At 34.6% G+C, this 15,097-nt stretch overlaps 1 protein-coding gene and 1 long non-coding RNA gene across 3 annotated transcripts; one reads left to right on the top strand and one right to left on the bottom strand.

The window, feature by feature from the left end:
- The first annotated feature begins 4,630 nt into the window (after positions 1 to 4,630).
- LOC132067639 (uncharacterized) lies at positions 4,631 to 8,575 on the top strand. Of its 2 annotated transcripts, none has more exons than XR_009417196.1 (3): positions 4,631 to 4,799; positions 4,907 to 7,541; positions 8,454 to 8,575. It is a non-coding gene; the product is annotated as an uncharacterized LOC132067639 (long non-coding RNA). The 2 variants fall into 2 exon arrangements; XR_009417195.1 differs by having other exon boundaries at positions 4,892 to 7,541.
- Positions 8,576 to 10,889: 2,314 nt separating this feature from the next.
- On the bottom strand, positions 10,890 to 12,041 carry LOC132067635 (LEAF RUST 10 DISEASE-RESISTANCE LOCUS RECEPTOR-LIKE PROTEIN KINASE-like 1.1; the record flags this gene model as incomplete). The annotated part of the gene is made up of 1 exon (XM_059460931.1): positions 10,890 to 12,041. A coding segment is annotated over one exon (969 nt), but the record flags the coding sequence as incomplete, so codon positions are not given.
- Between the last annotated feature and the right edge of the window lie 3,056 nt (positions 12,042 to 15,097).

The following is a 15,097-nucleotide window of genomic DNA, read 5'->3' as shown; positions in this document are numbered from 1 at the left end:
GAGATAGAGGAGAGCTAGAGAGAGAAAGTAGAAAATCAACCAAGTTTAAGGCCCCAAATCCCGAAGCTCGTGAAGGATAAAGTGAAGTACAAGTTGTTGCCGTCATTTTAAGCTAAAGATCGGACTTGGGGGTGTTGATTTCGTGGTGACTACCCAAAAAGGTAATGTTCCTACTCCCTAATCATTTATAGTTGTGGATTGATAAATTCTTGGGAGAATAATAATTGGGTTTGTTGAAGAGAATCATATGAACTATGCTAGAGTTGTTGGATTGTTGACTTGGGATTGTTGTATTCTTATGGGTGATGAAGAATGATGATAATTGCATCTAATTGAGATTGTAGAAACAACTAGAAGTAATAGAATGAGGATTGGGTGAAGAAAACACCATTAATGAGGGTTATAGAGCTTCATGCCCACTAAGTGTTTGATAAAATGCTTAGATGAACAAAACATAGATATTGTTACTAATATAGAATCCCTATGACTTGTATTGCTATAGATTGAAGTTGAAGGGATTGAAGGACATTGTGATACGCTCAAAAGCGGGAAGTTAAGGTATGTAGAACTTCCATCCACATGTGGGAACCTCACGTTCTTCCCCATGATCCGTTTCGTAAAATCCATGAAGTTCAAATCCTAGGGCATTAAACCCAATATATTGGTAGCCCGTAATTATGTATGTATGTATGTACATGAATTTTGTATCTATGTTCGTTATTGTATTCCTACTCTTCCGTTACGGATATTAGGAATCCTAGCTTAATCCATAAATCATGAATTCTTCCTCATGTGTTCTCATTATGTTCATATGAAACTTATGATTTTATTTTGCAAGTTACAACTATGTTTTCAAGTCAATTACACATATATGATTATGAACTATTGTTATTACTTATGAATCAAGAATATGTTTACAAGTTATTTCGTGAAATCATTATTACAAGACAAGTACAAGTTAATTCACGAAAATCATGGGCTTCTTAGCCAACTATATTATGTTAATGTTTTTGGGAGTTGCACGAATTACCGAGAAGGCTCAGATAGCCTGAAACTATGTAGCCACCATAGGACAAGGATCGCTCCGCCTAGTTAGGACGATACCTTAATTTTACACTGAATGGATCCATCAGGTACGTTACTACCTTATACCCTGGCAAGGTATAGGGGCTCAACTGGTCCGGCGAGGTACCAGACTCCACGTTCCCACGTGGTGATATCATATGTCGGTTTATGAAATGCTCTCCCTACTTATCATGTTTTTACTTATGTTATATATAAATACAAATGCACTCATGCTCATGTTCATGTCCGTGTTTTCGGTTTCGCTTCTCATCATGTTATTTCATGTCCCATGTTGTTTCTTTCAGTTGCTTTACATACCAGTACATTCAATGTGCTGACGTCCCCTTTTATTGCCCGGGGGCCTGCATTTCACGATGCAGGTACTGATATACAAGACGACACACCTGCTCAGTAGAACAAAGAATAGTATCAGCGTATTGGTGAGCCCCATCTAATTCGGGGTTTAGTCAACTTTTGATTTTATGATTATTTATGCATTTAAGGTATGCTGGGTGCCTTGTCCCAGTAAGTATATTTTCCAGTCGGACTCATGATAGAGGTTTCATAGACTAGACGAGTCGGTTATGTCATGTCGAGCATTTGGAGTCATATAGCCATTTTGGCTCATTCATGTCACTTCCACACTTATGTTTGAATAAGTATTTTATTAAGTATTATGACTACTACATTTTATAAAGGCTCATCATGCATTCACACTATATTTCCGCTTATGTTATGTATCATGATGATTCAGCAAGCCATGTGGTTCGCTCGGTCACATGCAGTCAGGCACCGAGTGCCGTGTTACGTCCAGGCCCAGGTTCGGGGCGTGACAAATACCTCTCCACTTTATTTTGATGGCTAAAAATATCCTCCGTTATAATTTTGGGTCATTTATGCCCATAGAAAAAAAAATTACCATGGCTTTAAAAAATATGTCTACTAAAAAAAAAAAAATAGGTAGACTTTTTTTAAAGTCACGTGGCATTTTTTTTTAATTAAAAAATAACCTAAATGATTTTTGTTTTAAAAAACTTCCGTCAGCGAAAAGGGTATATTTGAACCATTTTGTAACGGCGGGGGTATATTTACACCATTTTATAACAGCAGGGGTATATATACACCACTTTTGTAACGAGGGGTATATCTGCTCTAAATCGCAAAGTTGAGGGGTATATTTGCGCCTTTGCCCTTTATTCAAATAACCCGATTTCATAAAAAATAACCCACTCTCCTATTTTATCTGCCTGGATCCACCTCCTAAAATAACTCATTCTTCTTCTCTGAGAAAATCCGGCGAACCAGCCATCTCTGACGAACCACAGAATCAATGAACTACCACGGAGAAGGAGATAGTGTTGTTGGTTTACATTGCCGGTGAAGATGGCGAGCGGCGCCGTCTCCTTTGTTTTTGTGTTGTTGAACCATAGTTAAGAAATGTTTCCACCTTGAACAATTAAAATGGCTCAAAGAATCAGACTCGCAGTTGTGTCATACATGTCAACTACAAACATTTTCACAAAAGTGTTATTCACAACCTCAATATTATGATTCGGCATATCTACCTAAGGAACCAACGCAACTCTTCCATCCATAGAGGGCAACCTGACCTGTGGCTTTCACACAAACCAATTTTACAAAACACTGCATAGTTTCCTATGACATAGATCTTTAGCGTCAAGCACAAGAGTGATGACACGATCTCTTATTCTTTTGTAATATATCATTTCTCTAAAGACACCACATCAAAATATCTGCGTTCAATTTCTACAAGTTTCGAAAAAAACAGAGACGGCGGCGCTCGCCATCTTCATCAGCAATGTAAACCAACAATACTGTCTCCTTCTCCGTGGTAGTTCATCGATTCAGTGGTTCGCCGCATTTTCTCATAGAAGAAGAATGACTTATTTTAGGAGGTGGATCGGGGCGAGTAAAATAGGGGAGTGGGTTATTTTTTATGAAATCGGGTTATTTGAATCAACTTGGGGATTTTCGTCAAATGAAGGGTATATTTGTTAACTTTCATAATAGCAGAGGGATAAATGACCCAAAATTGTAACGAAGGATATTTTTATCCATTAAAACAAAGTAGAGGGGTATTTTTGACCCTTTTCCCTTCTTATTAATGTAGATTGAGAACTCAAACCAATTCCATTCAAATTATACTCAGTTTTATTTTTATCGTATTCATATCATTTTACAAATCATATACTACATGACATAGTATTGATATTATTTTATAAAAATGAGTACTACGTGACTCGATATACACGTCGAATAATTATACATGAAAGAATAAAGTACAATTCGTAACCGCAAATAAATTATTGTATTATATACATGTAAAGATCAATACATAAAATTTTATAAATACAGCATAGAGTGGTAAACAAAAAATTCAATTTTAACTAAGTAATAAAGATGATACCAATTCAATTAACTGTATCAAGCTAACTATAATGATGACTGAAGTAAGAAAACGTTTTTCTTCCCATAATTCAAATTTCACCACCTAAGGATATGCTCTCAAATCATTCAAAAGTAATTTCCAGTATATTTTTGCTTTGGAATGATAATAAATAAAGTTCAAGATCAAATAATTTCTATATTGGCTTATAATTTTTTCTACATGTTCTTACATGGACAACTGTATTGACGATTCATTCTCAAGAATGATTCATTCTCAAGAACGATATCAATGTTCACAACAAAACTAATGAAAAATGTCAGAACAAAAAATATACCAACATTATCAAGCTATAAAAAATTACTCCCCCCGCTTCAAATTATGTGAACCTTTTCGGAGTACGAGGGTCAAACGTTATAACTTTGTCCATAAATTTTGACATAGATTTTGCAAGTTTGTAAAACTAAAATTTATATATTTAGAAACTACATAAAAAGTACTATAAATCATATTATTTATAATTCAAATAATTTAGAAAAATTGTAAGGAAAATGTGGTCAAAGAACCACCTCGTGGACTCCCCAAATAGTAATAGGTTCACATAAATTAGAGCAGATGAAGTATTAATTAGGTGAGACATGACCATATCACATGTTTGAACCAAATAACATCAAAATATCTCACTATAGATTGTACTTGCATAACTAATATTCAACTTAGTCAGTTCAAACTACGCCTAATCAATTTATTTTCAACAATCAAGTAGGTCGAATATGTTCACCATTCATCAATTTAGTTTAACTCATCACACACAAATTATGATATTATTTACACCATTTATAAATGTTTGGACTTATTTAGCATTAGATACACGTGCAACGCACGTATCGAGAAACTAGTACATATAAAAGCAGGAGATGAGCCCGCTGATGTAGCATGCCTCTAAGGCCAAAGATTAGGATTTATCTTTTTTCTGATTTTTTTTTTCCATCTTAATTATTTTCTTTCAATTCTCAAACAACCCATTAATAACCGTTTATTAATTCGCGCCGTTTTGAAACAAAACCCTCGGTCTTCCCCTTTGGGTTTTCCTTCATGTATATGTAGTATATGTATTACACTTTTGCCTTTCTGTATTCGGCAACGTCTAATTTGGTATTATTAATGTGTCGAATTGACCTTATATCTATTTTCCCTTCTGTATTCGACAATGTTTTATTTGGTATTGACAGTTTCCCAGACTCCCTATTCTATTTTCGCTTCATCACTAATCACTCTCTCTGAAAGTATCTCAAACAAATCATACTGCTAGAATCAACATATAAAGGTATGACATTTTTTTGCCTATATTTTTCCTCTTTTGTTTATTATTATTATTTTATAATTTTTAATTAATGTTTCAGGCCCTATATTCTGCAGTTTCATTGTTTGCAGCTATGCCTTTAGGTGAATCGTTCTTCTTCTACATTATTCTTATCTGGAGGTATATATACTCATATCCATATGCTCTCTTCGTTTTCCAGTTGTTTATGTTCATACTTCATTTGAATTTGTTGCTGATTTCTTTCGATCATAGTTTAACGTTGTGTGTTATTGTGCACGAAAGAATAGTACTTTTAAGTCATAATCTTGAATATTAGATAAATTACATGATATAACGTGTAAATATGATTTGATAGTGTAAAATTTCTTACACTAACGGAAAATATAACTTAAATGTATATCTGTTGACCCCTAAGAAGGAAAAAATATCAAGGAAAAAATTGATACCTTGGGTTATTTTGTTCGGTTTTCATGGCTGCAAAAACACCGCCAATGAAGCTCCAAAAATATGGAGAAGGTAGTGTTGTTTTTTGGAGTAAGATCATGAGATATGTATTTCAGTCAACTCAAGAAAACAAAAGAAAGTTTCAAATATGATATGTGTTATTGTGCACGAAAGAATAGTACTTTAAGTAATGTCCAATTATGGCAGGCGAACCAAAAATCCAAGAGTTTTTCCTATTCTCCTGTGAGATTGAACACATTGGGATTCGACAAGGTCAATAGCTTAAATTTTTCGAACTATTTCATGAGAATTATATTTGTGTTTTGCAGAGTTTTGGTTTAAAGCAAGAGAAATCATGATCCTTCCTTGGGTGTTCTTTAAGTTTTTCTTTCACTTTTCCCCCCTTTTGTTTCTCGCTTCTTCCTTCTCGCTTAAGATATGAATCATGGGAGAAAAATGGCCCGTGTCAGTTAGGACTGTTAGGCATTTGTGCTTTTACTTGATTTACTTTTTAGAATTGTTACGGTGTGTTCGTGTCCAATTTATGAGCTAAATAATATTTGTGACTATCCTGTAAGGCATGAATGTTGCTCCTCAATGTACCTGCATAAATTTTTTATTGTGTGTTTCCTTGATTGAGAGTCTTCAATCTACCTTGCCAAGGAAGAGGAAAAACTAAATCCCATGGACCTACAGAAGTCGCACCAATCAGAACCGGATAGCCACCAAAAAGAAAGTCCACTTTAAGGTACAAATGGAATTGATTTATACAAAAATATAGATGGACGTTACAAATGAATGTTGCGTTTCCCTCACTATCCTCTTTCAAGTCATTTCCCTAATAATATTATTAAGGAGTCGTTTGAACCACTTCTCTTATCCACACACATTGGAGGAATCAGTTCTTTGCAAAACAGGTTGTGCTAAAAGAGCGTGAAGAATTTGATGGGCTTGCAAGCAAATGGAAAATACAAGTTAATATTGCTTTTATTACATATATATTGAGCTGAATAAATTATACAGAGATGAATGAACTACATTACCCTTTTCCTAATATTTAATCGGAATAGAATTGAACAATTTACTTACCAGAATATATTTGGAACATCAGCAATAGATATTTGTCAATGTTGTAGCACTGTACATGTACATTTTTTATTTTTATATCAGGAATTATTTTTTTAGTAGTTTTGGTTAGTGGGCACTTTCAGGATCTGATAATGATAAAAAAACTCTCATTTTACCTGTTCGCAAATCGTCCTTTTGACAAATTGAAGATAGAAAAGAGAGTTGATCTTTGTCTTTCTATTTGTTTATTTGAGAAAAGAGGAAATTTTCCTTTTTCCTGTTTTTTATTGAGAAATTGGTCAACTATCAAATTTGGGAGTCCTGCCTTTTTTTTTTTTTTTTTTTTTTTTTGGAAGCCTTTGGGTGCAGATCTTGCAGAAAAAGTTATTGCATAAAACACCTATGAGAGGAAGAGAGAAAGCTATGCTGTTATTACTTGACTTATGAGCACCATACAACAATCAATGCAAATTAGTGGATGTGATTTGCAGTTGTTCTATAAAAAGGTTGAATCCTTGAGAGCTATTATGGAGAAACCCGGCAATATAACAAGCAAAGACGATATTGAGGCATTGACAATATTGGAAGCTGAACTCCTAGAGCTAGCATGCACACAGAAGATATGGTTTACTCGAGATCAAGAAAAGGTTTTTTTGGCTGAAACTGCAGAGGAACGAATTAGCGCTTTGTGGGAACTAAACATCCTCTTGGAAAAAGCAGTAGAATGCATTGATTTGGCCACCATGAAGCATTGGATAGCAATAGGGGGCGGTACAACAACATCCAACATCCAGAAACACAAAAATTGTCTCCTGCCTATGTATCTCTACATGCTCTAGAGCCCGAGTATATGATGGTTGGCCAGGAAAATGAATTCAAGATGATGAAGGATCAACTTGGTCGAGGTGAAAGGGAACTAGAAGTTGTATCTATTGTAGGGATGGAGGCATCAGCAAGACAACTTTGACTAATAACACCTACAATGATCCATTACTTTGGCCTCACTTTGACATGCGTGCAAAAGCTACTGTTTCACAAGAGTATTGTGCGAGAAATGTACTCCTAGGCTTCTTTCTTCTATAAGTGATGAACCTTATGATGAGCTAGATGATGGGTGACAACGACTGCAAAAGATTCTAAAAGGCAAGAGATACTGGTTAGTCATTGTGACATATGGCCTACAGGAGCTTGGAGTGATAAAAAACAATGTTTCCCAGCTTGTAATAATTAGGGGTGTACATGGACCGGGTTAGTTCGGATTTTTTAAACACCAAACCAAACCAATTGCGTCGGGTTTTTAGATTTATACACCAAACCAAACCAATAAGATTCAGGTTTTTCAACCTCGGGTTGTCTCGGGTTATTCGGTTTTTTTTTTTTTTTTTCCGGAATATTCTTGATACAAAACATATAATTTTTACTTCAAATATTTCTTTAGTCCTAGTAAGATACAACTATGTAATTAAGGTGTTTCATAAGAAAATAACACAAAATGTGAGAAGAGTGATGACGTTGTATTAAAATATTCAACAAAAGATAATAAAATCGGTTAAAATAAATATTGCTAATTAATAAACCATAAAGAAAATGACCGTAATCTAAAAATACTAAGTCATACTAAAATAAGTACGGCTAATAAGTATTATTTACATGACAAGAAAAAAAAACTTAAGTTATGTATTTTCACTTTCTAAACCAATTACGCAAAATCAATGTTATCCAACATTATTGTCATTCCTAGTGATAAATTGAATTTCTTTTGTTAGTATTAGTGTTGACTTGGTTTTGGTTTAGACTTTATATGAGTTACTAACATTTATAGGATATAAAACTTATTCGCATTCAAAATTCTAAGTTCAAGCTTTAATAATATGATAATAGATTAAAAACTACGAAAAAATTTAAGAAATATTTATAAATTACATTACAAATAAATATTTTAAAAATTGAATAAATGTAATGTCGGGTTAGTTTGGTTCGATTTGACTTTTTTAAGCTAAAACCAAACCAAACCAATTATGGTTGGGTTTTTTTTTTTCAACACTAAACCAAGTCAAACCAAACCACTAGTCGGGTTTTTTTCTCGGTTTATCGGTTTGGTGCGGTTTGTCGGTTTACTTTGTACACCCCTAGTAATAATGAAAGCCGATAACTCTTGACTACTCAGAATGTGGAAGTGGCTGAATATGCTTAGGAAATAAGTTTCACTAAAGTGCAGCAGATTGCCGCTAGCAATTGTTGTAATCACGTATGAGTTTCTTTTGTTACTTACTTTATTACTTTTTAAAGAGGAAAGAAAAAGGAGATTTGACATTTAAAAGAGAGTAAGAAAGAAAAACATTTTAAAAAGTAGAAAAAGAGGAAAAAGCTATAATTTCAGCCGTTGTATTAGGCATCCATAAAAGTGGATTAAAATTAGAAATCTAATATATTTTGATTTAAAGACTAAAAGTTTTTAACAATTTGATTTTTGTTATTTCTAATATTTGTATATCAAAAGGCTCATTAGTAAGTTTAATGAGGTGAATCATCACCGCGCGAAGCGCGGGCAAATTATCTAGTTCAGAAAATAAAGCATGAATCTTCCCAATAAAAGGAAATTTGCAGCAAGATAACTCCAAGAATATAAATATAAAGCGTATAAAAAGGGGATATAATATTACAACCCACCAAAATTAAGCATCATCAAATAAACCCAAAATATAAGAACATCATTAGTACATAAATACCTGATTATTATAGTCGCATTTTTTATGCCCAAGTAAAGGCTCATTCAAATAATTATCATCAGAGCCTAAAGAATTAATCAAAATGCTCACGCTCATTCTTTTTTGGCATCAACGTCCCCAGTACATGAATCTTCTCCTCAAAGTTGTTGATATCATGAGCATATATATACTTAGTAATTTTTTAACTCAAAAGCCACTTCAAATTCTGTAACTGAAACCATAAGGAGGAATAATGGAAGATGAATGCACGCCAATGAGAAAACTTTTTAGGAGCTGAATAGGTAGGTTCAATCAATTGTCTTCCAAAGTATCTGATATCTGTAAGTAATATTTTTTTTCCTTTTATCAAAGTTTTGCACGGTAAAATGATAGAAGTTATTCTTTCCTATCATTTATTATAGGTATTATTAGTATTCAATATGATAACATTTAATATTCATTCATATGTATACAAATGCAGCCAAGAAGTTGTGACGTTTTTATTTATGATAACGTGTATAGATTTTAATTTTGTATGAGCGGTAATTTAGTCAATCATCTAATGTTGGAGAATTGGCAATTGGAGAAGTGAACAGTTGGCAGTAATATTAACTGCTAGCCTTTACAATTATTGTACATTTTATAACCAGAAAATTGGTCGTTCTTCTGGGTACTACTAGTGCTGTTGCATTTGTAGAAGTCGCGCATACTCGTAGGGAGAATTTTGAAAGAAACAGAAGGAGAATCCGGAAGGGAGATATTTTTGTTAAAAGCATGGCACTTGTTTTTCCTCAATATAGTTTGAAGCTTCGGGTCTACAAGCCAAACTATAAAATTAAACGGCTTGTCTGTAGCATCGTACCAATCTCCTCCAGGAAGCAATTGCACTCTTTGATATGGTTTAGCATCACCACCGGACACAGGCATTATTCCACAGTCAGATTGTGTGGAAAGAGAGAAAGGAATGCTTAGGTCAGTAAGATTTCCACATGAAAAGGACTTTGGACAACTGGAATCACTTTTGCCCTTTGCCTGAACTAAGAAAAAGATCAGAAGATGAAGATAGAAGGAGCCAAACAAAAGAAGAAAGGAAAGCCATATTGAATCCCTACTGCAAGAAGAGGAAAGCTAGCTGAAGGTTTGTGAATTGTAACTATAGCTCAACAAACTATCTTATAGGATCAAGCTCCATAACTTCAAAGCACTTTATCTATTACTAGTCTTTAGCTTTATTCGTAAAATTTGTCAAAAAGAAACACTTTGTGCAACCAAACGCATAAGAGGGGCCGGACTTGTTGGGGGAAAGAAAGGCGAAGAAAAAAGGAACTTTCCACATTACCTTTTCTGGCCATTGACACCTGTAGAAAGACTTAACTTCTTGACTCTGTCTACTAACAGCAACTTCTCATCATTTTCAGGACCACAGTCTCTGGAAATGGAAGACTTGTACTGTAGAAATAGAAGCTATATTCATATCAGTTGTCTGAAATTTAAATGGTTTGCAGATACATCCAAAGGTAAGTAAAGATAGTATGAAAGTGTAAAAAGAACATTGCATAAGGAGGTTAAAAATCCAACCTTCCATTTGTTCATTATTCCCACTAGAAACTATAAAGAAAATGTTTCGAGATAGGGGGAGTATACACAGAGTCAGCTAGAAAATATTTGCTATGTTCCAGGCATCTTCTTCAGAATTTTGAAAAAGAATCAATCATTAATATTGATCCCTAGCTTATGGAACACTCACCCCAGAAATTCAAGACACTACGAGTCTATGATGAAGATTGAAACAAGAGTGCATATTGACTTAATACCCAGATTAACACCTGCACTTGCACAAATTTCTAACACCAGTCCTCAATAACTCCATGAGTTCTCAATTAGAAAGTTCTAAAACTGCCATTGTATAGAACTTAAACTCTTATATAATGAAATTAAAAGTCGGATCACTTCCACTCATAGATACATAGCTCAAGGAAACTACTCAAAGCCGTACATTTGCAGCCTCACAAAATTAACATCAGATTAACAAAGAGAGGGGGTATAGAACTTTTTACTACTTTGTACTAGTTATATCAGAGCAAGTAATCCATTTATCAGCCACAGAATTAGGAGAAGGTAGTGATTTAACTTGCTTCAACAATAATATATCTTCTGATACAGGGAAAGGAGGAGCTGCTACTATTTTAGCTTCATTGCCATTGAGATTAGATTCAGCTCTCTTCTCATTGTCAAATTCACTAGTCTGAATCTCCTTTAGAGTATCCAAAACTTCAACCATAGTAGGCCTCATGTCCCTATCTGTCTGCAAGCACAAAAAAGCAAGATCTGCCACTGAAGTAGTCATTTCCCAAATCTTGGTATCTGAATCGAACCCCAGGGATGGATCAAGCAACTCGTGAAATGCACATTTTACGATCTTGTTTATTGCAAAGTTAGCCAAATTGATCTCTTGGCTATGCCTCTTCATATCCACAGCTGGCATTGACGAAATGTGCTCAACAAGGACCACCCCGAAGCTATAAACATCACTTTTACTAGTCAGCCGGTAACATTCATGATACTTTGGATCAATATAGCCAGGGGTCCCCCGGGGTGCGGTTGAAATATGAGAGACATCATTTGGGAAGAGCCTTGAAATCCCAAAATCTGCAACTTTAACACTAAAGTTGTGATCAAGGAGTATGTTATTAGTCTTCACATCGCAATGTATTACATCAGAAACATGCAAGTAAGTCAATGCACCAGCAGTTTCTATGGCAATGTTCATGCGGACTGGCCACGCGAGTGATCTGTCCTTCGCTTTGTCACCATGGAGGTGATCAGCAAGAGTTCCATTAGGAATGTATCCATAGACAAGGAGTAGTTCACGGCTTCTCCGTGAAGTGCAGCCATAGAGGGTGACAAGATTGATGTGCCTTAGCCTTGTAAGGATCTCAATTTCATTAACAAACTGCTGCATTCGTTTGCAGTTGTGCTCGTAGAGATGCTTTACAGCAACCTCTCGTCCATCCTTAAGTTTTTGTGTTCATCGATGGACAAGTATTAGCCACAAGTAGAAAAGGTTGATGCATAGCTCAGTGGGATTAAGAAGTTTCTCACCATAGTAAATAGTTCCAAAACCTCCATCTCCAAGTACTCTAGAGGAATTGAAATCATAAGCTTCTTCAAGTTCTGAATACGAGAAGACTTCCACTACGTATAAATAGGCAGTGTGATGTAGGTCCGGAAGGCCCAATGCTACTTTTTAATTGTTTCTTTTGAAGTAATAGAATGGTAATCTTTCGCGAAAAAAAAAAAAAAATTCTTTCACTTGTGCTTCCACTTGGTTCGTGCTAGTGCTATAGCCAAAGTCCAGATATATGTTATGGCATATTTAAAATCATGAGTTTTAAAAGCAATCTTGTCTTTTATATTACGTGGCAAGTAAAACTACGTCACATAAATTTGAACGAAGATATTTCTATGGACTTTTCTAGAAGCATAACATACATCAAAATATTCCATCACTTTCAAGTTCCTAGTGACTTGAATGCTATATGCGAGCTTGTCTCATCAGTTTTTCCGTCCACAAACTAATGATGCTTCAATGAGAATGAACTCGTAAACACACAAATGAATTATGTTATGTGTCCCATATTGATTGATGGAATGAACTGTTGTTTTTTTTATATGATTTTAGGTAGTTCTTGTCTCGTGAGTTAGTTTTGGGATTGAGTTTGCTCCAACATTCATTTTATTGAGTTAGCTCTAACATTCATTTTATTCAACATGGTATTAGAATGAGGCTCCTCTTTGCTTATGATTTATCAAATATTAGAGCCTTATATTATATTCCACACTCCAAACATTCAATCTTCAGCATACCCGGCGTGTAAAATATCGTCGGGTGTGTGTCGGATCCTTCAAAAGCTATGCATTTTTTAAGGATCCGACATGTGCCACAACATTCTTTAAGGGTCCAAGCAACATAGCTTGGGAACAAAGAAAATCAGAAAAGTAGTTAATTTCAGGAACATTGACAGTTGAAAAGCAAAAAGAAGCATAACATCAAGAACATAATTTATGATATGTACATTCCCTGTATCTTGAGCTCATCCGATGCTTTTAGCCAAGAGTTAGTAGATTTTGAAGTCTGAAAGTACATTATTCTATACATTCCTAAGACATCCACCTATGGTGCTCGGACTCTTCAAAAATATCGTGAGGTGTGTGTTGGATCCTCGAAAGGTCATGCATTTTTAAGGATCCAACACCGGTGCAAGGTCCGAGCAACATAGATATTCACTCACTAGTGCTTGTTGTGGTAGAGCAACTAATCCATATCTCAATAGTAGCATCTGAAGAACTTAGGAACTTAACTTTCTTGAGCAATGCAACTTCATCTGATTCAGGGGAAAAAGGAGGGATATTAACACTCTTAGACTTGATTAAGTTAAAACTGAAAGTACCATCTAAGGTCTTCTCAATTTGATGAAACTCTCCACTTTGAATCTTTCTTAAAATATCCAATACTTCATCCATTGTTGGCCGAATATCCTTCTCGAGTTTCAAGCACCGAAAAGCTAGCTTCGCAGCAGAGATACTCATTCTCTTAACAAGCGTACCTGACTTAAACCCGAGTGATGGATCGATCGGTTCATCAAATGCACATCTTTGTATCCTGTTTATCGCAAAGTTAGCCAAATTGATCTTGTGCTTATGCCTACTTATATCCACTACTTGCATTGATGATACGAGCTCGATTAGGACAACGCCAAAACTATAAACATCACTTTTGTCAGTCAGCTGATAATACTTTGGCTGACACTTGAAATTATCATCAGGTACTATTGTTGGTTGGAAGAAGGGAAGAGCCACCTTTGCTAATTGCTAAGGTCAAAAGAGGATAAAGAAGAATCATTTTTACGTGCAAAGTGTTATATGAAGCCATTGGGATTTAAGCGAAGGAGAGGAGCCTTCTATATATCTTTGTGGGAAAGCCAAATAGGTGAAAGGTTTTTTTGTAACTGAAGTGGTATAATGATTTTTGAAATATGGAGTATTGAACGGGAGAGAAAAGGATGGATATAGATAGATAGACAGATACATAATTAAGTGAGTTAAAGTAATGACTTTTGAGTTTCTTTATTACAATTTAATTAATGTGCGTAACGAAAAAGAAATAATTTTGATCCAAAACGTACATGTTGTAAATATGATAATGTGGATGTCCATAACTTCTTGGAGTTAATTCACTATTATGTGCACTATTATGTGTAGTTATACGACACCTCCACTACTCCCTAATTCAACTCACACAACCACATATTCTTCCTACCTTCTCAAGGGTTAATGCCATATTCAAAACAATCTTGTCACCCCCTCTCTATTGAGTAGTATAAATAGAGGTATGATATGTGATGTACTAGACACTTGAAAGAAAAGAAGAAAGTCATCTTTACATTGTTTTATTCTATATTGTTCTCTTGTTTTAATATTTTATATTGTTACTTTGAGCTTGTTTTACAATACGTTATCAGCACGAGTCTCTAACTCCACTATCGTCGTTCCAAGTTGAGTTTACTCTTTCATCTGGTATGCATTTTGACCATCCTTCTAATATGTGCTATATATATAAAACAAAAGTCTCGTTTAGCCCGTTTTCAATTTGATGCAAATGTTTCCTGTTTCTAGTCCTTGGGTAATCAAATATGATGTATACTATTAACTACAATATTTTTATTAATGTCCAGCATATTTAAATCAGCTAGTTATCCATCATAGTATGACATCTGGAAGACTTCACGGCTAGTGCTCTTCCAAGTCGTTCGTATTTTAATTCTAGCATGTAGTATATATGTTAGAATAGGCATAATTATTATGCTACTGTTTTGTTGAAAAAAAATACTATTGTTGTTTTGTGGAAAATTCGTACTCTTTTGTGTGAAAAAAAGGATACTGTTTTGTGAGAGGAAAAAAAAAAAGGTGCTCTTCTGTGAAAAAAAAAAAAAAAGGGTACTCCTTTTGTGAAAAATGTACTGTTTTTTTGTTTGTGGAAATAAAGATGTTGTTTTGAAATTACGTTATTTTATTATTTCT

Source organism: Lycium ferocissimum, chromosome 8 (genome assembly GCF_029784015.1).
Source record: "Lycium ferocissimum isolate CSIRO_LF1 chromosome 8, AGI_CSIRO_Lferr_CH_V1, whole genome shotgun sequence".
In the NCBI taxonomy this organism is placed as follows: Eukaryota; Viridiplantae; Streptophyta; class Magnoliopsida; order Solanales; family Solanaceae; genus Lycium; species Lycium ferocissimum.
Note: the sequence above shows the minus strand (reverse complement) of the source record. Positions and strands in the feature narration are given on the sequence as shown.